Genomic DNA, 27,146 nt, shown 5'->3' with positions numbered 1-27,146 from the left:
GGTAGGTTTGGGGGCCAAAATGATGGATTTTGATATGACCCATGGATAAGTCGAGGGTAAAACTTAGGGGCAATGTAACAACAAATCTAAAGGATGAAACAAAGGAAAGCAATGCCAAAGAACTTACAAAATTGCAGAAGACATAACTGTTAGTGATCACACTGAAGGATGGATGGAAGAAAAAGTAGAGGGAAGCCAGTGCTTCCAGGACAAATTACACTTTTGCATTTCCCCAGGGGATGGTTTCTATTTTTATGAGAGTTAAAGTATAGTACTTACATTGACTTGTGGATAAGTCAACTCAGACTTTTGGGGTCTTTTTTTATCTAAAATTTCTAGACTTATACATGCGTATATACAGTATGTATTGATTTTATATGCTCACTTAATTGGTGTTATGATATATGTTGTGTTGTGTATGTGTTGTGATATATGTTAGAATCATAGAATCATAGAATCATAGAGTTGGAAGAGACCACTAGGGCCATCCAGTCCAACCCCATTCTGCCATGCAGGAAATCCAAATCAAAGCATCCCTGACAGATGGCCATCCAGCCTCTGTTTAAAGACCTCCAAGGAAGGAGACTCTATCACCCTCCGAGGAAGTGCATTCCATTGTCGAACAGCTGTTGTTGTTCTCCACCTCAATACACAGGGAGAGGCAGGTAAATAATAATAATAATAATAATAATAATAATAATAATAATAATAATAATGGCCCCAGGGAGCAATGGGCCTTACTCCTGGGAAGGCATGCCTTGAACACCAGTTTTAATATCTCTTTGAGAAAGGGAATGTAGCTCTTGGCCAGACCTCATTAAAAAAAACCACCGCAAAACATTTTCTAGACTTTAGCAATGTTGGCTGGGGAATTCCAATAGTTATGGTCCAATAAAAGGGAAACCTTTTAACTCCCTGTTTTCAGCTGTAAGAGACATTGAACTGATGCTGTGTGGCTTCCCTTTGTAACAGCAAACTTTCTAAACCAAACAACCAAACACATTCCCATAATCAGGGGACCATTGCATTAAATAGGGATTTTTTCCCTTTTATATCCAGCTCTGAAATCCCAGCAGGATTATATTTTACATTGTGTTGTGTTGATTTTTGTTTGTTTGTTTTTGGTAAACAACCCTGAGCTTCTGTTGTAGACAGAGCTCTCAGTAGGAAAATAATTAATACCATTTTCAGCTGACCGCTTTCTTAGGAAAAACGTTGCCAGCATTGTTTTGCAATGGTTTGAGTTACAAATTAGGAAGTCAGCTTTCATTTCTTCCATGAGCTCATAAAGTGGCTGAAGGAAAACTCCTATTTTCTCAGCCTGGCCTCTCCCAATTGTGGTGTGGACATAGTCATGCTGCTGGAGTGGAGAACCTCAAAGCCCCTCTGGTCAAATCTGTCCCTCTGTGAAGACTTTATCACACGGGGGAAATTGGGGGTTTAAACAGCAATTATTCTGTGAAAATCACACAATGGCAAAATCACACGATGCTGTGATTTAAGTGCCATTATCCCGGGAATGAACAGGCAATAAACAGCAACAAATCATTCACTAGGAAATCCTTTCATCATGATATGTGTGAAAACGTTAAGTGTGATTGTATGATTTTCATGGGATAATCACTGTTTAACAAAAAACCCCACCAAATTTTCTCATGTGATAAAGTCCTGAGTCCTAATCTAAGCCCTTTTACCATGATACCATCAGGTGGTGGTTTCCCTTATTTTCCACATCCTTTAAACCATTGTAAGAGGTCAGAGACTTGTGTGTTGCAAGCATCCAAACATCCCCTAATATATTAAGAATCCAGCTAGAGTTTGATGCAACATTTAGATGCCAGCATGAGCGGACATGGTTGTAAGTGACTGGTAGTGTGAAAGATCTCTTCACCCACTCATGTGGAAAGGTGTGGGGATGGTAGAGCTTGCTAGAAGGACCACTGCCACTTCCAATCCCCTCTTACTCTGCATTTATGATGGAAACAGAAAACCAAAAGATGAGTTCTGCCAGATCAAACAAGACCAGAATCCCCTTTTGTCTATCCCTAAACACTCACTTCCTGCCATCTATTCCTGGGGACTCCAGATCTTGGAGCTTATCATATTACTGATAAACCTGATTTACCTCTTCCTGATTACATTCGAATTTGGGATACAGTCGGATATTATCGCATGGATTTTGCCGTTGTTGCTGCTTCCCAATTGCCTCCAGGCAAAAATCCGGCTAAAATCCGCCCTCAACCAGCCGCTTTTCACTTTCAGGAGCTTCACGGCTTTGCAAATTAGCAAGTTGAGGATAGATTTTAGCTGGATTTTTGCCTGGATGCAGTCTGGAGGTGGCAATGGCAGCAAAAACCATGCGATAATACCCAGCTCCATCCCAAATTCAAGTGTAACTCGAAAGAGGTAAATCAGGTTTATTAGTAATGCAATAAGCTCCCTTGTATAGGTCTTGGAAAGTCCATGAAGCATTTATTAATTTAATTCATTATTATTATTATTATTATTATTATTATTACAGTATTATTATTATTACCCCACCTCTTTTGCCTGTGGCTGCACCCCCTCCTGAAATGTGGCCCACATAGAACATCCCCAAAATTGAATGTGGGTGCTGGGTTTAAAGAGATCCCCCAACCAGCTGCTTCTGGAGTATCCCGGCATGTGCAGACACCACCATAGTGCTACAATTGTGCAATTGCGCATGGTAGAATGGGGTTGAACATGATGGCTCTTGAAGTCTCTTCCAACTCTCTGATTTTATGATTCTATGAACCTAGAGGAAAGAGGATCTGGCATGATAGGTACCCTTAAACATCTGAAAGGATGCCATGGAGAACATGAAGCAAGCTTCTTCTGTGTTGTTCCTAAGGACTAGGACCCAAACTAATGGATTCAAATGACAAGGAAAGAGATTCTACCTAAACATTAGGAAGAACTTCCAGATGGTAAGAGTTGTTTGAAAGTGGAATAGACTATTGAAGATAGTGGACTCTCCTTCTTTGGAGATTCTTACCCTTATCTCTCAGGGCTGCAACTGTGGATTGAAAAAGGGTTGGAAGAGATAGCCTTTAGGGTTCCCATCCAATTGAATGATTCTATTATGCACCACAGTTCCTGAGGAAAGGTCCACATAATTCCTGCCCTACATCTGAGGACATAGACCAAGTCTATGAAAGCTCATGCTACAACTTCTTTTGCACACTTAGCCTCAAAGGTGGTACAAGATCCCTTTGCACCTTTCCTCTAGTAAGCTAAAGATACATATCTCTTCTCTTTCTCTGCTTTATCTTCACAACAGCCTTGTCAGGCTGAAAAAGTCAGTGACTGGCACAAGTATTCCCAGTGATCTTTTAGCATTCTGTGTTCACTTAACTAGAAACCAGTGTGGTGTATTGGTTTGAGTGTTGCACCGGGATTCTGAGAGGCTCGGGTTCTAACCCTCACTCAGCCATGGAAATCCATTGAGTGACCTTAGGCAACTCTCACTCTCTCAGCCTCAGAGGAAGGCAATGGCAACCCCTCCTCTCTGAATATATCTTGCCAAGAAAACCCCATAACCTCATAAGCTGGAAATTACTTGAAGGCACACAACCATGAGTCACTTGAACCTGGTTTCCAGTCCATCCCTCTAATTACTCCACAACACGGGTAACTTAAAAGGTCTGGCTCCAAGTCAAATCATTTCTACAGAATCTGGGAATGAGATACAGCTGGGAACATTTCTTTTTCCTTAGGAAGTTCCCCCAAAGATTACAATTTTGCTTTAGTTTTCTGAAGGTTTAAGATTTGCCAGTGAAGTTTTATCTTGTATGGAGGTTGGATTAGTTTCCATGAGGGCTTGTTTAGTTGCCCTTCTACAAGTGTGGGTTTCTCCTATGTTCATTTGATTTGCTTTGATCATTTTTGTCATTTCAGGAGTAAGCAAGAACCATCTCTTTCCATCTGCTCCGGAAATTAGCCCTACTAAATGCCTTTGTTGCTTTGTACTTTTTTCCCTTTTAATAAAAAGATAAAAACAAATAAAGACACGGGAGAGCATCATAACAGCAAAAAAGGAGAAGTCAGCACAGGGACAGATATTATCTAGGAAACTATTGTGCCATAACATTTTTCATTACCGATTTTGAATCTCTGACTGCAATTTTTCAGATGTTTTGTATATTGTTGCGTGAGCCACAGCTGAAAACGGGATTTAGAGATTTTGTAAAGAAATCAGTCTTCATTTATGAAGGCAATTCTTTATTATTATAATAATCCTCTACTTTTGTATATACAGAAATCCATAAAATCAAAAAGTACAAAAACAAAGCCACATGTTGCATACAGACAATGATAGAACCATGGAATCATAGAGCTGTAAGGAGTCCTGGGGCCATTTTGTCTGATCCCTTTGGCAGTGCAGAAATTCACAGCTGCAGCTTCCCTGACAAGCGATCTACTTTCCTCAATTTGGGTATCATGCAAGTGGAAACTCCGTACGAAGCAATAATGCTGCAAAGTTGCCATGTTACACAGTTTTATATGCATTGGTCTACACTCATCCTCTGTGAAATACTTACACATGTTCACACTGCCCTTTTATCTTATGTGTAATTTTATGTAAAGAAAACTTGCATTTTTTAAAACCTGCACAGAATTCAGAAAGTTTGTGTAACTGTGCCTGTAATGTTAAGGATACTTACGGCAAGAGATCTTACATCAAGGGGATGGAGTATAACTTTACACTCACAGAATTACGTGGCAGTTGTGGAATGCTACCACAATTCATTAGTGAATTTCAGTGCTGTGCAACTAAACGCTCATACACATGGATGTGCATGTGCAATGTGCACTTACGCAATGTGCATAGTGTACAATGTGCATGAATGTACAATCCCACTGCTGTGCCCATAACATAGCTAGCTCCATCACACAATGCTACCAAAGTGCAATCCACAAGTATAAGGCAATTTTTGCCCATAGGTATAAGGGAATTTATCCCTGTGTCACCAGCAGGATGTCAGCCTTATATGGAGTGAACTCCACTGAATTCAGTGGAACTTACTCCTGAACATTTTAAAATCTTCTTCAGGTTAATGGGAAGAACCATGAAACATGAGAAGAACATAGCAGAGAGAAAAACAAATCAAAACAAAACACACAGCCCAAACCCCCACAAAAAACTATGGATTCTGGCTGTGAAAGCCTTCGACTTCACAGCCAAAAATAATAATAATAAAAAAAATCAGAGGCAATGGTTTGTCCACATTTATTAAATAGAAAAAGAATCTTTAAAATGAATTTCACACACACACACACACACACACACACACACACACACACACACACAGTGACCATCAGGTCTGACAATACACAGCTTCATATACAAACAGCAGCTTAGAACCTCAAATGAGTAAATATAAGGACATTGATTGAAGGAGTATTTCCTGCCCCTTCTTGACCCCATAGCAGCCCGCACCCACAATGTCCCTTTTTGACCAAAGGGACTGCCTTTACACTTGGCATGGCAAAAAGACCAACATGTTGTCAAAGGCAGAACACTTTTTAAACTCTGTATTAGAGTTTGAATGAAAAAGATGTGTTATTGATGCCTATGTCCAGTTGCTAGTCAACTTGTTTAGATTCACCGAGTGAGTGGATTTTATCTTAAGTGCTGATTTAGCAAGTTCCTACTGAGAACCAGAGTGTTGCAGTGGTTTGAGTGATGGACTAGGTCTCCGGAGCCCCAGAGGAAGGCAATGGCAAACCCCTTCTGAAGGAATATGCCAAGGAAACCCCATGACAGGGTCGCCATAAATCGGGAACGACTTGAAGGCACACAACAACAATAACTGATCCAATGGGTATACTCTTGCTGGGAGTAACAGTTCGGTGTAGACATGAGTGGTATGTTCATGCATTCATTCACTCCCTCTTTCTCTCTTGCGGCAGACCATCTTAGCAACAAAGCATCACTTAATCAATACCAAGAAGTCTCAGGTTCAGTCTTTGATCTCTTCACATGGGGAAAAATTCCCATCTGGAAACCTAGAGAGTTGTTGCCAGAGTAGATAATACGGCATTAGATGGACCAAAGGTCTAATTTCATTTTCCTCTGTTTCCTTCAAATTTGTTTATTGGTGCATTCATTGAAGTATTTCTGGGGCAACACAAACACAAAGATGGGGTCACTTTGGACAGTCCTCCCAGATGTGCCTCTGACAAATGCAGGACAATGGACAGTCCATGGCACACATCAATACAGTACTCAGCAGACATGATAAGTCAAAAATCAAAACTTTCAAGTTATGTTTCTGTAGTTACCCTGAGGACCCCTCAGATGGCCAGATGTACTCTCCAAAACTGTGGAGGACTACTGACGGCAAATGTCAACCTCTGGCATAGGCTTTGGTTTAGCTACAAAAGATCCCTGCTTGTTCTTAGTCCGTGACCTGAATGGCATTCGACAGCAGAGTACAGAACGTATCAACCGGAGGACTGAGGGACGCAGGATGATGAACACCCAGGGGTCAATGATGGAATTAATGGACAGAAACCTCATCACCCGAAGGTCTTCCTTGTAATCGCCACCCCGAGTAAAACTGTTCCTGAAGGCATGGATCTGGAAAGGGAGAAAGGGACAAAAAGTATCACTTAGCAATTGCATAGGATGGAATTCAGCAGGGGACACACATCTTTGGAAGCGGACTTAAGTGTGCAGCAAATACAACTGAGTAATTTTGGATTGTCCATAGTCACAGGGGGCTGCCCTGATGCTACAATATTCGAATATCCATTGCACAATGATAGACATGTGAGTCACCAATGCGCCATACCCCCAATGTGCACCTGGACACCAGTTAGAAAGTGCCAGAGGCAACAGAGTTGCCCAATGTGCATCAGAAGTGCCTAACATGCACTAGATGTGCCCATTGTACATCACAAATGCTCATGTGCATCACAAGTGCCCTTTATTTTTTTTAAAAGGACTTTCTCACAGGGATGAAAAATGGTAAAATTATTGGCTGTTACTTACAAGAATGAATGTTTAGGAACAAAGGGTCTAATTTTATATTCCTCTGCTTTCTTCACATTTTTTTCCTTGGTGTTATGAAGTACTACTGAGAAGTACCCAATGCTCATCACTGTATTCTGAAGTAGTACCCAATGCACATCACAAATGCCCAATGAGCATGAAAAGTGCATGCCACCATAACCCTTGGCAATGACTTCCAATGCCAAACCACTCTTAGTGTCACAAACTTCCTTCTAGTGTTCAGGCAAAAAATCTAGTCTCCTGTAACTTCAAACCCGGTTCCCTCTGAGGCAGCAGATAACAGACTTCCCCCTTTTCTTTGTTGCAGTCCTTCAGATATTTAAAAAGGACAATCATGTCATCCCTTAGTCTTCTCTTCACCAGGTTGAACATACCTAAGTCCTTCAACCTTATATGTTTTGTTCTCCATACCTCTGGTCAGCCTTGTTGCCCTCCTCTGAACCTGCTTCAACCTGCCTATATCCTTTTTAAAAATGAGGCACGCAGAGCTAGATCTTTCAGCTGCCTGTCAAACACTCTATTAATAGTATTAGTAATATTATTATTATTAATAAAATTTATTTGCACCCCACTTTCCTTCCAAAATTGGGACTCAAAGCACCTTGTAGTCTAAAAACACAGTACAATTAAAAGCTTACAAAAATGTAAATTAAAACGGAATTAAACTATTACAGTATTAAAACATCAGCACTCTAACTACTACATCACAAGTTCATGCCACCTGCAAGACCTGCACCCAGGACATCCTGATTTTCCTAGCTATGACTTTTAGCCATGATGCTTTATCAGCCTTAAAATAAATGAAAATGGGTTGAACCCTAACAGCCGTTCCCTAAAGTACTGTAGACCTATTGAATTCATTGTTGACTGGTGAATCACACGTAAGTAAATCCCACTCATTTTACGGGTCTATTCTAGTTGATAGAGAGGCAGGGTGGTGTAGTGGTTTGAGTGTTGGACTATGACTCTGGAGACCAGGGTTCAAGTCTCCATGCAGCCACTGAGTGACCTTGGAGACATCACACTCTCTCAACCTCAGAAGAAGGCAAAGGCAAATCCCCTCTGGACAAATCCTGTCAAGAAAACCACATATTAGTTTTGCTTTAGGGTTTCCATAAGTCGGAAAAGTCGGCACACAACAACAACAACAACAGTTGTTGGATCTAGCATTTAAGTCCTTTGTGTTTCAACTTGACATTATACCAAGGATAGTATGACAATGAATTCCTCCCAAAATATACCAGGCTTAGAGCTCCTGGGGACTAGAAATAAATACATCTAAACATGAGTCAACAGTGTGATGCAGCCAAAAAAGCCAATGCAATTCTGGGTTGCATCAGCAGGAGCACAGGATCCAGGATGAGGGAAGTAGCAGTACAATTCCTTTCTACTTTGTTCACCTGGATTATTGTGTCCAGTTCTGGGCCTCACAGTTCAAGAAGGTTATCAACAAGCTGGAACATGTCCTGGGAAGGATGACTGAGAAGGAAGCCTAGCCTTATGAGGAAGGACTTAGGGAGCTGGAAAAGAAAAGACTAAGAGGTGACGTGGGAGCTGTCTTTAAATATCTGGAAAGATGTCAGATGGAAGATGGAACCAGCTTGTCTTCTGCTGCTCCAGAGACTTGAACCCAAACCAATGGATTCAAATTACAACTAAACCTCAACTTTTGAGGGTTTAACTTTTGTGGATTTGACTAGTCTTGGATTTGCCATGAATAACTGAATAAGATTTATTCATTTTTTTAGTTTTGCTGCCTACTGCAGACAATCGCAGATGACAAGCATAGATTAGAAACTGTAAAGACCACTTTTAAAAAGTCCTTGCCCAGCTCTGGTCCCTTGTAATGGCTGTGGCCACCATTCCTCTAAGAACATACCCAGTGGACTGCAAGGGCTGGCATGCCCTGAGATGGCAGGATGGAAGCAACACTTTGCTTAGATTATTTATCTGCTACAAAACATTTCCAGGGATATCACTATTGGCCATATAGCAAAGTACAGTATCATCCAAAATCCACAAAACAATAATGCCTTTATCGGACCAACCAAAATGCGCATTAAACATGGTGCAAGCTTTCGAAGCTCCATTGGCTTCTTCATCAGGCAAAGTGTTAAAAATCATACAGGAGAAAGAGGGAGAGAAAAAGAGAAAGAAAGAAAGAAAGAAATTTCTTCTTAGGATTTTTAACTCCTTTGCCTGATGAAGAAGCCAGTGGAATTTTGAAAGCTTGCAATGGCTATAATATGTATTTTGGCTGGCCTGATATAGATATCACTGTTTTGTGGGTTTTGGATGATACTGAATTTAGCCTCTACAGACAGGAATATAGACTGAGTTATTTATTTATTATTTCACTTATATTCCGCTTTTCTCTCCAAATGGGATTCATTTAAGTTAAGGTTTGTGGAGCCTAGAGATATTTGTGTTTTTTCTACTTCCGCAAAGGTCCTGCATGCTTAGCCCCCATGGATTTGGAGGTCGGACAGTACAAGAAAAGAGATCCCACCTAAACATCAGAAAGGAATTCTTTATTGTAAGAGCTACTTGATGCTAGAACAGACTGCCTTGGAAAGTAGTGGAGTCCTCTTCTTTGGAGGTTTTTAAACAAAGGGTGGATGGCCATCTTTTGGGAGCGCTTGGATAGTATCTTCCTGCATGACAAAATGAGGTCAGATTGGATGGCTTTTGGGGATCCCTTCCAGCTCTGAGATTCTATGATTCTATTTGGCAAAAGGGAGAAAGCAGTAAAGAGAGGAGGCAGGAAAAGAAAGTCAACATAATTGGCAGGCAGGCAGAACCACAGATGCGCATTTACCTCCAAATGTGAGCCAGGCCCTCAACAATTTCCTGTGTTCCACTTAAACTGGATAAAGAACCCTCCTTTTATTTTTTGCTGCACCAATTGATGTCAAAAACATTTCCTGCATTAAGGGGCTGTATGTAATTCTTTGCACCATTTTCATCCTGGCTCTGCTGGAGGTTCCTGAGCAGATCCCCGCTTGTTTTCTGTTGATGGTTATCACTGAGTTCATACTCATTCAAGTGGCGAAATGTGCTGCTTCCTTCAGGTCTCCTTTGATTCTCCTGGGCAATTTCAAATAATGTGTGTGGGGCGCATAATCCCCCCAAAGCATATGTGTTTCTAACTGCTTTTGGATGGAATCCTCTTCCATCACTTGCTTGTGTGTTGTGTGTGCATGGAATCTTGTAATTTGTAATTTTGTGATGCAGAAAGAAATAGAAAAAGGTTCTTTTCCATGGATTCAATTACCCAATTATTTACATAAGACTTCCTCCTTCTCAGGCATCCTTGAGCAAACAAGGTTTAACGTGACTCATGCTTCAGTCCGTCTGTAAGGTGAACACTCATGGGCAGACTATTCACCAGCATTACAAATGCCACTCCTGAGCTTTTGTAGAAGGATTTTACACTAGATAAGAAGACAAATCTATTCAACGATGGTACCAGTAGTATTCACAATGATTATAACTGATCAACCATTGGATGTCTGCTCAAAATACTGTGGAAATATTGACTAGTACTACTATCACTTGTTGTTATTATTGTTAAAATAAGTATTTGTTGTTGTTGTGTGCCGTCAAGTCATTTCCAACTTATGGCGCCCCTAAGGTGAACCTATTGTGGGGTTTTCTTGGCAAATATCTTCTGAGGGGGGTTGCCATTGCCATTCTCTGAGGCTGAGAGAGTGTGATTTGACAAAGGTCACCCATTTGGATTATATGATTTGAGCACTGGTCTCCAGAGTCTAGTCAACGTCAAACCACCAGACTATGACGGCTCTCATTTATTTATACCATCTCAGGGCTGCTTACAAAAGGTATTAAATAAATTACAAAGTTTAAACCAACACAAAAATTAAATAAGTAAAAAATATATTTGCAAGGAAAAACAGGTTAAAACACATTTTAAAAGATTTAACACCATTTACATCTATGTATGACGTCTATATTTGGGTTGAATTAATGAGGCCATATTACTGTTATTAAAATATTTATACCCTTGCTTATGCATACATTCCTCCCTGCATGCAATTCTGCTTTTTTGGCCATGGTGTAGCATCCCTATTCATTTGGACACTGCAAAGGCAGAGTTGAACATGTGGTGCCATTGCGCACATTGTGTTACGGTGCAGCACATGCAGATCCACACCAACCCTCACAACTGAGGATATCACATTTATTTGCACATTCGATGCCCCAGTTTACTAAGGCTGCATCTGCACACTGCAGAAACAAAGCTGTTTGATACCACTTTAACTTCCCTGGCTCAATGCTATGGAATTCTGGGATTTTTAGCTTGTTGTAGCACCAGAGCTCTCTGACAGAAGGCTAAACAATCCACAGAACTACAAATCCCAGAATTTTATCGCATTGAGCCATGGCAGTTAAAGACCTGTCAAACTGGTTTGTTCTTGCAGTGTGGATGCAGTCTGAGGTGCAATCATCGCATAACTCCTTCGGTGAAAAGTGAGACTCATTCCCCAGATTTAGGATTTCAGTCAGTATTTTCTTTCTCTGCAAATCCATTTCTCCCCCAAATCCCCCCAATTAAATTCCTAAATGCTGTGTGCCTTCATGTCATCCCTGACTTATGGCAATCCTTTCACAGGGTATTCTTGGCAAGTTTCTTCAGAGGATGCCATTGCCATCCTCTGAGGCTGAAAGACTGTGACTTGCCCAAGATTACCCTGTGTGTTTTCATGGCTGAGTGGAATTTGAACCCTGCTCTCCAGAGTCTAATGCTCAAACCACTACACCAACTTGGCCCATACACACAAATACATTCTCCCCACCCCTGCACACTCTCCTTCCCAAATTTAGTTTTCCTTTGACTTGTTTCTCCAGCAAAGAATTTCTGCACCAAAGAGGCAGAACTCAGACAGACCACACTGCAAATGGATTTATGGAAGTTGGTCCCCGTACAGCAGCTGTCCAAGTGGATTAATTTAATCCACTCATCTTTCTATGTTCTGCTTTGACCAAAACATAAAATGCAAACATTTGTCTCATGTGCCAGTCTATCTCACAGAAGCACACTAGAGGGGGAATGCTTACAAAATCCCGTTTCTGTCTTTCAGCAACTGGAGCTTAGGAACATCAGTAGGCAATCTATTAGTGACTTACGTATGTACAATTCCCTTATGCATGAGGTTGCCCTTTTTTGACTGTGGCATAACATTATTCAGTCAAAAGCTGTGGAAGGAGAGGTGTGAATGTGATGTAATTACATGTGGTGCCATTATGCATTACACACGTGGATGCGGCTTGTGCATTGCACATGGATAGTGCATTGCAATGATGCCTTTCACATTTGTTCACACAATCAATTGCACAGTCTTGCAGTTCTCTAGTGCCGTTGTCACATAACTCCACGATGTAAAGTTATGGTCTCCTTGATGTATGACTAGCTATTCTTTTATTTACACTACATTTTCCAGAATCTCACACCTTACCTATGTTAGCTGGGGGATTCTGGGATTTATAATTTTTTTAAAAAAGGGTAAAGTGTATATGGTCTGTCTGTACCAATGTATTGGGAGCTGCTGAGTGGGTCCTGAGGTTTCTGACCACCGCCTTAAGGAAATAAAAAATAGATTTCTCTGTGCTTTGCCCTTTGGATGGCAAGCTGGATATGCTGTACAAACCTAAATAAGAGTCTTGAATGGGGACCCCACCTCTACAAGTATTCAATGGGAGTTATAGTGCACCATGTCTAGGGATGTGTCAGGTTGTGAAAAGGTTAATGAAACATCCATTTACAAAATCTGAATGGCTTCATACTGTGATGGAGTTGGAGATTGCATAGTCAACACTGTAGTCAAAGGCCAAGATCCTACAATGGGACTGCATAGTGTAAATCTCTTCATGAAAGATTTATACATTCCAACCCTTATGTTGGGTGGCAGTGTTGCACAACTGAGCCAAAACAACAAATATGCAACCAGCTGCACAACCAAATGCACATGTGAATCTACCTGCACACAGCACAGCGACTTGTTCAAAGCACATGTGCACCCATTTGCAATGGCAACATGTTTGCAATTCTGGTTCTGCAGTCCTGAGCTGAATGTGGTCATTCTGCACCACATAAAAAACCCAACCGCTTCCACAGGGAAATCCATGCACATGAAAAGAACCAACAGGATTCTAGCCCAAAGATCTATGGTATCCTCGAAAGGAAAAACACATTTACCTGCCCTGAAGCAGGCACAGCCAGATGAAGATATAGAACACTTTGGACATACTCTGCTCTTAAAATAAACTGTTATTGTTGTTGTTCTTGCCTTACTGATACAGGTTGAGCATCCTTTATCTGAAATGCTTGGGAACAGAACTGTTCCATATTTTGGATGATTTTGGAATACAGTACCTGAATTTCAAATGCAGGTAAAATCTCCCTTAACCGAAATGCTTGGGACCAGGGGTGCTTTGGATTTTGGAATATTTACATAGACATAATGAGGTATCTTGGAGATGAGGTCCAAGTCTAAAAATGAAGTTCATTTATGTTTGTTTATACCTTTTGTTTTTTTATTGTGTATCCCTGCATGGCAGGGGGTTGGAAGGGAAGGCCTTTGTGGTCTCTTCCAGCTTTGTGCACTTAGCCAGAAGGTAATTTTATATATAATATTTTAAATAATTTTGTACAGGTAACAAAGTTTGTGTACACTGAACCACCAGAAAGCAAAAGTGTCACTATCTCAATTACCCATGTGGACAATTTTGGATTTGTTCAGATTTTGGAAATTCAGATAAGGAAGCCCTAACCTGTACGGCCAATTGAGAGGGCAGCAGTATTCTGATTACATTAGCAGCCCACCAGTTGCCCACAGGATGGAAGAACTCTGCATTGTTTCTTTTGCCCTGCTTAATTCACAGAGCTGTTAAGAGCCTTGAATAATTCCATCTCCTTTTTTATATATGTGGGAAGAAGCAAGTCATTATGCAGGATGCTAATGTTATAATGGCCCCCAGACTCTTCATTCAGTTGTCCTCCATTCAGCAAGCATTGGCCACAAACCTTGCCCTATGAGGAACGACTCAGGGAGCTGGGGATGTTTAGCCAGGAGAAGAGAAGGTTAAGAGGTGATATGATAGCCCTGTTTAAATATTTGAAAGGATGTCATATTGAGGAGGGAGCAAGCTTGTTTTCCGCTGCTCCAGAGAATAGGACCCCAAACAATGGATGCAAGCTCCAGGAAAAGAGATTCCAGCTCAACATTAGGAGGAACTTCCTGAGAGTAAGGGCTGTTCGCCAGTGGAACAGATTCCTTCCTCGGAGTGTAGTGGAGTCTCCTTCCTTGGAGGTCTTTGAGCAGAGGCTGGATGGCCATCTGTTGGGGATGCTTTGATTTGGATTTCCTGCATGGCAGGGGGTTGGACTGGATGGCCCTAGTGGTCTCTTCCAAGTCTATGATTCTATGAGGACCAGAATCTTGCTTCTTCTTCTTCTTTAAAAAACACAATCCCTAGCCACTGAAGAAGCCAAATTCAGTATTGAGTCCTGTACTTTCTTTTGCAGAGCTGTGGAATCTGAGGAACTAGACAGCCACACAAGAAGCACAATCCTGGAAATATCTGTCATGCTCCACTCTCATTTCTCCTCTATTTAAACCAGCTTTCCTTCATCTGGTGCCTCCTGGTGTGCAGATGGTTTGGGACATCCAGTAAACCATTCCTTTTTCTCTTCTATGCATCCAAACAACAGGATGCTGTAATGAAATGATGCAATATTCTTTTCCAACTATCTGTCATGAGACCTTCTGAAAACCAGCTGTTCCTTCTCAGATTCTGACTAAGCTTGATGGGAAAATATAAATGAGGTACATGATGGAAGATGTTTAAATGTAGTGAAGACCCATCCATTGGCAATGACTAGGAATCCGTCAGCATCCGTGGGAAGCGAGAAGAACCAGCTGGGAATGGCTCCATTTCCACAGTTTGCTTTCCCATCCTTTCAAATTGAAAGACTTTCCTACTCTCAACAATGTGACTGGTAAAAGATAGGTGAATACACTCTATCCCCAAAACAGGCGTGGAACTTTTGATTCTGCTTTGGTCAGACCTCACTTGGAATACTGTGTCCAGTTCTGGGCACCACAGTTCAAGAAAGATGTGGACAAGATGGGAAGTGTCCAGAGTGAGGCAAACAAAATGGTGAAAAGTCTGGAAATCACTAAGCCCAAAGACGAGCAGCTTAGTGAGGTCTTCCAATGCCACGATTCTATGGCCCCATACAGACAGGCTAAAATAAAGCTGCTTTGGGTCACTTTGAAGGTATGTTGTTTAAATGATGCATGCGTCCTAAGAGTCCGGAAGCCACACTAAAGCCACGCTCCAGTCCTAAGGACTCTACAGCTGTAGAGTTTGAAATATGCAACCAAGAACCCACATTTTCTCTGCCACAACAAGAAGGAGAAGGGTGTGTATGTGTGTATTATTTTAATATATTTTCTTATAGCTCAACAGATAGGGACAAGCCTCCTCTGTGGGGTTCTTCTGAGGGTCTCTCAGGATGACATTATGGGTGTGTGTCCAGATATAGAAAAAGACCTGGATGCTTTTTAGGTGTAACCCAGGAGATCACAGAATCCTAGAGCTGGAAGCAATCTTCCAGGCCATTCAACCCAATCCCCCGCTTTGTGCAGGATCTTCAGCTAGACTGAGCATCCCCAACTATGCAGAGAACAAGACACCATCATGTCTCCAGGCATTTGGTTCTATTGTCCAACTGCACTTACTGTGAAGAAGTCCCTTCTAATGTTCAATTGCAATTTAAGCTCCTGTAAATTCAGTCCATTACACCTGGTCCTCCCTTCAGCAGAGAACAAGCCTTCCCCCTCCTCTTTATGGCAGCCCTTGAGATATTTAAAGAGAGCAGTCATGTCACCCCTCAGTCTTCTCTTCACCAAGCTGAACATGACCAGTTCTTTCAACCTCTACTCATACGTTTTATTCTTCATACCTCTTATCAAGTCTACACAAGTGCATGCTTCACTCATTTAGTCTCAAAGGTGCTACAAGATCCCTTTGCATTCTGATACTCCAAATTAACACGGCTATGTTTCTGAATTCTCATCACCCTCCTTGCCTCTGAACCTGCTCCAGCTCATCTATATCCTTCTTAAAATGAAGTGCCCAGAACTGAACACAGTACTTCTGACTGGCGCAGAATGGCTATGTTGTTGGGGGTGCTGCAGTGGACAAAAAGTGGGGGATTGGACAGGGGATGTATTACAATTACTCAGGTGCAACATGTCCCCAGTGCCAGGATCTCAGCCAAGATCACAGAATTAAATTGTTGGAGGTAATCCAAAGTTAATCTAGTCTAAACCCCTGCCACTGAAGTGCAGGAATCCATGTATTCTGGCAAAAGAAGCCCCTGGAGCGGATTAAATCCAATGCCTACCCTGGTCCAGCATTTTGTTTGTTCACAGTCAGCCAGATCCTACAGGAAACCTGCCAGACCAAGCTGGTCAATCTTGGAAATGTAGAGGTATGCTAAAGGAGATCTTTCAAGGTTTTAAGCCTGCCTTTTTCCTGCTCAAGTGCCTCTTTGAAAATGCACACATGTAAAGGCAATCCAACTATGTTTACAGAATACGTACACCTGCTTGTGACGTATGTCAGTAAAAAAATATGAATAAACAGTCTGACTGTGAAAAAGAAGATCCGTTAGTCATACCACTGACTCAACACTCCCTGCTGATTTCTAGATATGTGGCGTTTTAATTCCATGCATGCTCACAGACAAATTATGGTTCATTTGGACACGCTGCCGCTGGGCTTATTTTACGAGCTGACTCCCTGGGATTTGAGGGTTGTTTATATGCCGTGTGGTTTCCTCATGCCGCAATGTATCATTGCAATGCAATAAAAAGTAAGGCATATAATCAGTAAGGCTGGAATCCTGCACACACTTATCTGGGAGTAAGATTCCATTGAACTAACTGAAACTTCTCTTATCAAAATAGATTCAACACACTGGAAGTCAATGAAATGTTTGAGCTTCTGTTGCGTTTGGTCAGCTGCTTTCAGGGTTTGGGACAATCCAGAAAGTGGGAATAACTTCTTGGTAACCAGGTAGGAACAACTGCAGAACCTAGGAAAGTTATTTTGGGGAATAATTTAGAATTCTTTCCTTTTAGTTCTCATTGGTCTCCACTGAGCCCAGTACAAATGACTCTGGCTGGCAGTGTGTCTTTCCAAAACCAACGCAACTTGGCTGAGCTTGGAGAGCCGAGTTGTGAAAGAACAACCACATCTGGCTTTACCATTGACTCTTTGGATGATTAGACTGGATGTCAACAACTACTTGTTAAGTCTCAAGCTGCCTGTTTCTGAAGAGTTCAGATCTTTGCTCAATAGTGGTCGCTCTGTTTCTGCAGGGATACTTGTTCTACTGTCTAATTTCCTTGGCAACTAGCTTGGCCAAGGAAGCCACAGCTTTACGAAAGGTTTCTATGTTGGAAACAAAGTATAGGATGGTGATAAATACTGATGTTTTGCTACTAACATAGTATTTTGTTTCTAACATAGCCTTCAACATAATTTGCCGTATTTCTTATTTCAGTACATCATACATGGTTTTGCCCCCTAATTACTTGGTTGTTGTTGCATGCCTTCAAGTAATTTCTGAAACTTATGGTGACCCTAAGAGACAGAATGGCATATTGGTTTGAGTCTAGGGAGTTTATCACACGAGAGGAATTTCTCTTAATTTAGAATGAAAAGAAAGTGGGGCCAGAACACATTCACATGAATTCGCTAGTTCAGCGAATTTACATGAATTCAAACTGCATTTGAACTGACTTCCCATTGCCCAAAAATAGCTTGCCATTGCCTGAAATTGCATGTGATCACCTCTCACGCAATAACGTGAAACCCCACGATTGCGTTCGGATTGCCATTGGATTATACTTCCAGTTTCCCTTGTTTGATAACCCTCTATGTCTCTGGAGAACAGGGTTTGAATCCCAATTCAGGTATGGAAACCCACTGGGTGACCCTGGGCAAGTCACAGACTCTCAGCCTCCGAGAAAGGTTTCTTGCCAAGAAAACACCTTAGGGTGTTGAAAACACCTTGAAGGCACACAACAACAACAAGGCAACCCTATCATGGGGTTTATTTGGCCAGGTTTGTTGTATATGGATTTACCCTTGACTTGTTCTGAGGCTGGGAGAGTAGAACTTACTGAAGATCACTCACTAGCTTTCCACGGTCAAGTGGAGATTAGAACCCCGGTCTCCCAGATCCCTGTTTCAACACTCAATCCACTACCCATGTTGGCTCCCCTATTACTTTTTTCTTACTGTTTGTCAGCTTGTGAGACTCCTTCCTCTTGTGTTGGGAACTGTAGTCTCCAAAGGTAACTTTTCCAGACTGCTTGCTCTTGGGTACCAGCTAGATCAGCTTGATCTCAGGCAGAGTCCAGCTTCCCCATCAGGAGCTACCTTAGAGGTAAGCAAACTGTGCCCCTGGGGGTTGCCTGTGGCCCCAAGGCCCCCATGGGACTCTGTGCCCACCTCTCCAAAGATGTGGAGATCCAATTTTGGGGGCATGGGGGTTGATGCCAAAATGCGCTCTGATTCTCTATACCTACTGCTGTCCTGGATGGGACCCAGGACCTGCTTCTGCATGTAATGCTGTTCTGGGCTTTATGGAGTGGTGAGTTCAAACTACAACCCAAAGGCAAGGGTTACCTTAAAGCATATGCAGAGTGCACTGCCAAGCAGGCCTCACACAGAAGGAGGTTGGATAAAAGAAGGAAAACCAGAACAAAAAGAAGATCCTATGAGGGGAAGAGGAAGGGGGCTGGCAGGAAACCATTCTGACTTTAGCCCAAACTTAAAAGGCCCTGCCCAGAGAGTCCAAAGCCCATCTCCCCAAATGGGCACTTCTTCTCCCGCAACCCTAACCAGGATCAGGCCCAGCTTCCTCTCCCTTTCAAGGCAGGAGGCTCATTCCTCTCCAGGATCAGCCCCCCTCCTCCTCAGGGGGGTGTCCTACAACACTTCTCTGTTCTCCCCACCTACAGGCTGGTTTCCAAAGCCAATTCTCACACACCAATGGCATACTGTATATACTGTAGGTCTGTCCCTGGCTTCCACTCCACCAAATGCATCTGAGGAAGTAGATGGAAGTCTAGGGAAGCTCATCCTGCCAACTTCTTTCTTTCAGTGAGTCTCAAAGGTGCTACAAGATCTCTCAACATACAGAAATAATGATCAATGAAGGATTAGAGCAGGCATTTTCAACATTTGGTCCTCCAAATGTGCAGGACTTCAACTCCCAGAATTTCTGACCATAGGCCATATTGGCAAGGGCTTCTGGGAGCTGAATTCCAAAACATTTGGAGGACCAAAAGTCAAGAACCACCGAATTAGAGAGAAAGTATGGAAGAATTATCTTAGAATCATAGAGTTGGAAGAGACTGCAAAGGCCATCCAGTCCAACCCCATTCTGCCATGCAGGAAATCCAAATCTAAATCTAAATCATAGCTTCTGTATGACAATAGTAGAAAGGAAAATCGTTGCAAAAAAATGGAAAAAGCAAAAGCAAAGAAGAACCAACTATAGAAGAATGGTTAATAAAGCTGTGTGATATAATAAAAACAGATAAACTAACATGTTTGTTGAGAGAGGGAACAAGAAATAAATATGAGATAGAATGGTCAGTCTTAAGAAACTGAAAGAATAGGATTGAGAGAATAAGATGAAGCAAGAGAGAGGAAAAATATCTGATGTTTAATAAATGAGTGTTAATTGTGATACTCTTTCAAAGACGGAAAAGGGAGGCATGTCAGGGATCATCATTAAAAGAGCGGGACAGGAAAAGGGATTTATAGGAAAAGAATACTTACAAATAATATTGTTTATTTAGAAGAAAAATGAAAGTCAGAAAATCAAAAGGAAAGAAGTGAGAAAATAGACATGTCCAAAGCAAAGGATAGGAAGTCATTTATATTGTTTTATGCCAGTTTAAATGTGTGAAGCAAAATAGCAATTAATGTTTAAAAGAGAGGTGTATGGTTCATTATGTATAGAAGTTTTAACAATAAAAATTGTTTGTTAAAAAAGAAATAATGCCGTTTAGCCCCGTTTGGGCTGCTGTGGCTCCGTACGTGATGCCATAGTTTGGTGAGGCATGTAGCCTTCTCTGTCAGAGAGCTCTGGTGCCACAACAAAATACCAGGCACATGTTGCCAACTCCTTTCTTTCAGTGAATCTCAAAGGTGCTACTAGATCTCTCTTCATACAGAAATAATGCAGTTTAACTTGGCTTGGACTGCTGTGGCTCCATACTATGACACCTATGGGATTTGTAGTTTGGTGAGGCATTTAGCCTTCTCTGTTTGCCGGTGCCACAACAAAGGGCCAAGAGCATGTTGCCAATGGGACCTACTAAAACAAATGACAGTACTTGCCCATAGGGAATCATTGGAGAACACTTGCCTATAGAGACAGAATTGAAAGATATAGCCATGTTAGTCTGCCGAATCAGTACGTAGAGAGACCCTGTAGCCCCTTTGAGACTCCCTGAAAGAAAGAGTTGGCAGCATAAGCTTTCCTAGACTTCAGTCTACTTCCTTAGAGGCATGAAAGCTCATGCTTCCAACTGCTTTCTTTCCGTGAGTCTCAGAGGTGCTACAGGGTCTCTCTATATACTTGCCCCTAGAGAATAACAGAATACTTGCCCATGGAAAAGAATAGGAGAATTCCTGCCCATAGGGAATCATTGGAGAGCACCTGCCCTTAGAGCATCCTTGGGGAATACAGTACTTGCTCATAGAAAATCATAGAATCCTGGAGCTGGAAGAGACCACAAGGGCCATCCAGACCAACCCCTTTCTGCCATTCATAACAGAATAACAGAATACTGGCTCGTAGAGAATCATTGGAGAATACTTGCCCATAGAGAATAAGAGAATATTTGCCCATAGAGAGTAATAAGTGAATATTTGCCTATAGAAAATACTAGGCGAATACTTGTATCCTATTATTCCCTATGGGCAAGAATCCCCCTATCATTCCGATGGGCAAGTACTCTATAATTATTCCTTATGGGCAAGTCTTCTCCTATGATTCCCTTTGGGCAAGAACCCTTAGGTGGGCAAGTCCTGCCATCTCTTTCTCCCAGGGGCTGCAGCAGGGCCTCTCTCTGGCTCCTATAGACCCAAGAGGGCTAGGTCCGGGTCTCCCTCGGGGAGAGCGGCTCCCCTGCCTCCCTGCCTCCCTGCCTGACTCACCGTGAAGGGCAGGGAGCAGACGGCGAAGGTGAGGGTCATGATGGCCAGGAGGAGGAGGTGGTCCAGCTCCTGGGAGAGGGCCAGGGCTCTCCTTGGGGCCGTCGGGGCTGGGTCCTCCTGGAGGGTGCGGGGCTCTTCCGGGGGAGAGGGCCGGGGGGGCTCCGGGGGGCCGGGGGCCGAGCAGCAGCAGCAGCAGCAGCAGAGGGCGGCGCTGTGGGCGGGGTGCTGGGGGGCTCTCTGGCGTCGGAAGAGGCGCTCCTGGCCGCGGCGTCGGTGCATGTGGGCCAGGCTGCGGATGGCGCTGAGGTTGCCCAGGAGGACGGCCAGGATGAGCAGCAGGAGCAGCGAGGCGTAGAGCAGGGCGAAGGCCAGGCCCCCCGGGTCCCCCTCCGAGGGGGGCGTCCAGTGGGTCTGGATGAAGCACCAGGTGCCCGGGCAATACTGGACGTAGTGCCCGAAGCCCAGCAGAGGCAAGGCGCAGAAGGCGGCGGCCAAGGCGTCGAAGGCCGGCAGGGCGGCCCACCAGAGGCCCCGGGGCAGCCGCTGGTAGAAGTAGGGCGCCCCGAGGGCCAGGCTGCGCTCCAGGGCCATGGCGCCCAGGCAGCCCATGGTGGCCAAGGAGAAGAAGCTCATGGCGAAGGCGAAGGCCTGGCACAGGCGGCCCTCCCCGCCGTCCAGCCCCCGCAGGCTCTTCCGGGCCCCGTAGGAGGCCAGCACCATCGGGCTCAGCAGGCAGGTGCCCAAAAGGTCCGTCAGCACCAGCCCCGTCACCAGCACTCGGAAGGGGGCCAGCGACCCCCGCGACCCCCGACGCCGCCCCCGACGGGACCAGAGCAGCAGCCCCAGCGCCAGCAGGTTCCCCAGGAGCCCCGCCGAGAACATCACCGCCGAGATGGAGGGGCTCGCCGGCCCCGGCATCAGCTCCAGCGACTGGCACTTCTCGTCCCCGACGGTGGGCCCCGGAGGAGAAGGAGGAGAAGGAGGAGAGGCAGCGCTGCGGGGCTCCATCCTCAGGACTCCGCCGGCAAGGAATGGAGGGAGGAGGAGGAGACACAACCCTCTCTCTCCAGCAAAAAGGCAGGGCTTGGAAGGGACGCCCGTCGCGGAGGGAGGCCGAGGAAGAGCCCCCTCCTCCAAGGGCCGACCCTCCAGACAAGAGCAAGGGCAGGCACTCAAGCACTCCCTCCTCCTACGCCGCTTACAAGGGGTGTAAGCGAATTGCCCCCAACAAGCTGGGCACTCATTGCAGCGACCCAGGGAAGGGTGCCAGGCTGAGTCGACCCTGAGCCCCAGGATTGAACCCACAACTTTGCGTTTTCCTCTCTCTTTCCTCGTCGTTCTCCCAATTGCCCTCTTTTGTCCTCAGCTTACTCCAGTCCCTGCAAACTGTCTTCAGCAAAGGGGCAGAGATGGCTAGATCCAGGTCCTCTGCCCATAGCCTTCAAGGGTGCGGATTTGGCACAGACTGTACAGTCCTCTCCACCTTTTCAGATGACTTTCAAATGCCCTCGTTTTTCTCACCCTCCTCCTCCCAGTCCTCAGCTTACTTCAGTTATTGCAAACTGTGTGTCCCAAAGGCGCAGGGATGGGTAGATCAGGACCCTCCTTTCATACCCTCCAAGGCTCCCAGTTTCATCCAGATGCACTTCAGCCTCTGTCTTCCCACTTTCTCAGCGGATTTTCAAATCTTCCAGTTCTCTCTGTCCCTCTTCATCCTCCCCTTCACTTTCCCCCTTTGCCCTCAACTTAAGTCCCTGCAAACCAAGTTTCCCAAAGGTGAGACGATGGGTAGATTGGGGCCCTTCTCCCATACCCTCCAAGGGTCCAGATTTGGCATGGATGGTAGAGCTTCATAGAATTGGAAGAGTTGGAAGAGACAGTTGTGGTGCTTCGAGACTGAAAATGTAGTTTGGGGGCTGTGTGACAAAGAGGGGACTGCTGAGGAAAGGCAGAGCATTTTCCAGCATCCCAGTGGGTTCAGGTAAAAGCAAACTGCTGCAGCCTCTCTCAGCTTCTCAGTTCTTCCTCATGCCATTTTTGTTTTTCCACCAGGACTACACTCTGATGTTGCGTGATCACACGAGTCCCGGTTTGATCTGCAAAATGCTGGAGGTATGCCCTCTCCGCTCCTCAAGAATGCCTCTGATAAACTGTGGGGAAGACAAGTCTTTCTCATGTTTTCCCCATTAACCATTCAGTATTAACCCCACTCCCCAAAAAACACTATAGAGAAAACATTGCTAAGTATGGTGTAGTGGTTGGAGCATTGGACTAGGACTCTGGAGCCCAGGGTTCGAATCCTGAGTTGGCCATGTAAACCCACTGAATAACCTTGGGCGAGTCACACACTCTCAATCTCAGAGGATGGCGATGGCAAATCCCCTCTGAAGAGACTTGCCAAGAAAACCCCATGACAGTTTCAACTAAGATTGCCATAAATCATTTCGTAGAGACACACAGCAAGAACAAAGTTTTCTTGGAACTAAAGGAGGGAGCCTTAACTTTATTTTCCAAATGTTGTTGACTACACTTCCCAGAAGCCCTAGAAGCCTGGCCAGTGTTCAAGGATTCTGGGAGCTGAAGCCTAAATCATCTGCAGGGCCAAAGCCTGAAAACTACCTACTGTATCTAGAAGAGAACATCTCCACCACAACTAGGGCTTATCCATCCTTCTTCCTGCAGATGTTTTAGACTTCATCTGGAATTGCTGAACACCTAAGGGGTTATTCAGACAGTGAAAATAATCCAGGATCAATCACATACATCCCAAACTCGATTAAGTTTTTGGAGAGCCTGCCAAAAGCCACACTTAATCTGAGATATTCGATATTGGAGGTATTCTAGAGTTTTATTTTTTTAAAGATCAGTATTGTCGGCAGTGTGAATAACCAATGCACATCAAATAGACACAGGCTAAAACTGCATTCCTTGAATGTGTTTCAAATACATTTGGACCGCCGACTCTGTCTTCATTTGAGCAACTGGATTTGCAGAGATGCACAGAAATGTGGTTCTGTAGTGTGAGTGAGATGTTTCATATAATCACACTAAAAAAAGAAATCCGACATCTGAATGACCATTAAACTAAGCTGACCAGCTTCTGGGAGCTGAAGTCCAAAATACTGGGGAACAAAGGTTGAGAACCACACAGTTAGAGCACTTGGAAAGGGGAGCTTTGAGCTTCCAAAAGGATGTCAAGGTGTGTGAAGGTGACACCTTCTGTCTCCCCACCCTTCTCACTTGGCAGATACTGTTTCCCAGAATACACAGAGGAGAGTGCCAACCATCCACCTGGCAGGATATAAGCATGGGCACCACCTGTCAGCGAGGGATAGTCCCCAGGTTAATAATTCTGCTCTGTTTACAAGAAAGTTTATTAGATGCTGAACATATATGGCTAGAGGTGACTTAGAGCCAGGCCTTACTAAGGCTCAGCAGAAGTCCTGCCATTGCTAAAGGCCATCTCTCTCTCTCTCTCATGTGCTATACTTTTTATAACTTCCTTTTAACACCGTGGGGGACCTTTGGCTGATGATCAGAGAACCAGCGTGGTGTAGTGGTTTGAGTATTGGATTATAACATTGGAGACCAAGGTTCAAATCCCTGATCAGCCATGGAAACCCACTGCGTGACTTTGGGCAAGTCACACTGTCTCAGCCTCAAAGGGAGGCAAAGCAAACCCAAAGTTTTTTGTGGGTTTTTCAGGCTATGTGGCCATGTTCTAGAAGCATTTGTTTCTGATGTTTCACTAGCATCTGTGGCTGTCATCTTCAAAGAATGCTGACATGGAAGTGAGTGGGGTATATATATACTATGTGACTCTGGGAGGAGTGATTTTCTTGTTAATCTGTGTATTGTTCTGTTGTTGAATGGCAAGGCCTCAGGATGGGAGGATATGCAAAGAGGATTTGTGTCTGTTTAATTTGAGGTCTGTTGTTTGCTGGGAAAACCCCTGGCCCTGGGTGGTTTCCATTTGCACTTGTTGGGTCTTGCTTTTTGTGTTTTTCAGGACTGGTAGCCAAACTTGGCCAAGTTGTCCAAGTGCTTGTGGATTTCAATGGCTTCCCTTTGCATTGACCTGATAGCTCTTGACATGGTCCAGAATTTCAGTGTTGGCATAGTCCAGAATTTCTCACCCTGAGGCCTTGCTATTCAACAACAGAACAATACACAGATTAACATGGGAATCACTCCTCCTAACCCTGGGTCACATAGTGTGTGTGTGTGTGTGTGTATATATACCTCACTCGCTTCCATGCCAGCATTCTCTGAAGATGCCAATCACAGATGCTGGTGAAATGTCAAATATAAACTCTTCTAGAACATGGCCACATACCCTGAAAAACCCACAAAAAACTATGGATGCTGGCCACAAAAGCCTTCAACTTTATTAAGGCAAACCTCTTTTGAACAAATCCTGCCAAGAAAACCCCACAATAACTCTTCCTTAGCATCGTCATAACTATGGTATAGTATAGTGGTTTAAGTGTTGGACGATGACTCTGGAGACCAGGATTTAATTCTCATCTTGGCCATGAAGCCCACTGGATGACTTTGGGCAAGTCACATACTCTCAGCCTCAGGGGAAGACAGTGGCAAATCTCTTCTGAACAAATTTTGGCAAGAAAATCCCATGATAGGGTTATGGCAACCCTAACACAATGACTTGAAGGCACACAACAACAACAATTCTAACAAGGAGAAGAAACCCAATAGAGGCATCAGGAATGGTCACCAGAGAATGAGCTTTTCTGCATCTGCAGAATTCTTTCCAAAGACAGATCTCCCTGGAATCTTTATTAGTAAAGTGTGCTAAGGTCTGGAAACCAGGCCCCATGAGGAGCTGCTTAGAAGCTGGGTATCATTTTTAAACTGTATTCTATTTTTAATATTGTAAAAGTTGAATTCCACTGTAATCATCCAATTTTCACAATTCCTTTTTTCTTAGTTGAAACCTGTTTATCGCATGATGTTTTTCACATACAAGTTAAACAGATAGAGTGATAGAATACAGCCTTGTCTGACCCTCTTGCCAATTGGAAACCATTCCATTTCTCCATATTCTGTCCTAACAGTAGCCTCTTGTCCTGAGTAAAGGTTACGCATCAGGACTACCAAATGTTATGACACACCCATTTCTTTAAGAGCGATCCATAATTTCTCACGATCTATAAAAGCAAATGTTTTGCCATAGTCTATAAAGCACAGGGTGATTTTCTTTTTGAAATTCCTTAGTAGATTCCATTATCCCGCATATGTTTGCAATATGAACCCTAGTGTCTCTTCCTTTCCTGAATCCAGCTTAAACATCTGGCATTTCTCCCTCCATATATGGTTAGATTTTTTTGTGATAGAATTTTGAGCATCACTTTGCTTGCATGAGAAATTAATGCAATGGTCTTTTTTTTGAAAACATCACTTTGTTAAAAGTGTTAAATTGATAGCTGGCATCCTTTTGATGTTTTATCATGGTGTAGTAGTTTGAATGTTGGATGGACTAAGGCTCTGGAGACCAGGGTTTGATTCCCAGCTTGGCCATGAAACCCATTGGGTGACTTTGGGCAAGTCACACTTTCTCAGCATCGGAGGATGGCAATGGCAACCCACCTCCCAAAGAAATTTGCCAAGAAAACCCCAAGATCGGTTCGCCTTAGGGTCACCATAAGTTGGAAATGACTTTAAGGCACACAGCAACAAACACTTGAGGATCTTGTCTAGTTCATTCAGAACTGCCCCTCCAAGTACAAGTCTTCTTCTGATTTCTTGACTGCTATCTCCATTCTGATTCATGATTGAACCAAGCTACAGAAAATCTTGAACTATTTCAGTGTCT

The 27,146-nt window shown here is 43.6% G+C and overlaps 1 protein-coding gene across 1 annotated transcript; it reads right to left on the bottom strand.

The window, feature by feature from the left end:
* Window positions 1–6,141: 6,141 nt before the first annotated feature.
* PTGER2 (prostaglandin E receptor 2) lies at window positions 6,142–22,321 on the bottom strand. Its single transcript, XM_042460939.1, has 3 exons — window positions 21,561–22,321; window positions 21,314–21,413; window positions 6,142–6,604 (listed from the first exon to the last, which is right to left on the bottom strand). Exons 1-3 carry the CDS (start codon window positions 22,319–22,321, stop codon window positions 6,356–6,358), a joined length of 1,110 nt encoding a protein of 369 aa, XP_042316873.1. The 3' UTR covers window positions 6,142–6,355.
* Between the last annotated feature and the right edge of the window lie 4,825 nt (window positions 22,322–27,146).

The sequence above is a fragment of the Sceloporus undulatus genome, chromosome 1 (genome assembly GCF_019175285.1).
Source record: "Sceloporus undulatus isolate JIND9_A2432 ecotype Alabama chromosome 1, SceUnd_v1.1, whole genome shotgun sequence".
In the NCBI taxonomy this organism is placed as follows: Eukaryota; Metazoa; Chordata; class Lepidosauria; order Squamata; family Phrynosomatidae; genus Sceloporus; species Sceloporus undulatus.
This window is presented reverse-complemented; position numbering and strand designations above follow the sequence as displayed.

Coding starts and splice junctions, on each gene's coding strand:
- PTGER2 (XM_042460939.1), bottom strand. CDS start 22,321: ATGGAGCCCCGCAGCGCTGCCTCTCCTCCTTCTCCTCCTTCTCCTCCG. Junction 21,414..21,560: donor CGCGGCCAGGAGCGCCTCTT/CCGACGCCAGAG, acceptor CCCAGCCCCGAC/GGCCCCAAGGAGAGCCCTGG. Junction 6,605..21,313: donor TCTGCTCCCTGCCCTTCACG/GTGAGTCAGGCA, acceptor CTCCCTTTCCAG/ATCCATGCCTTCAGGAACAG.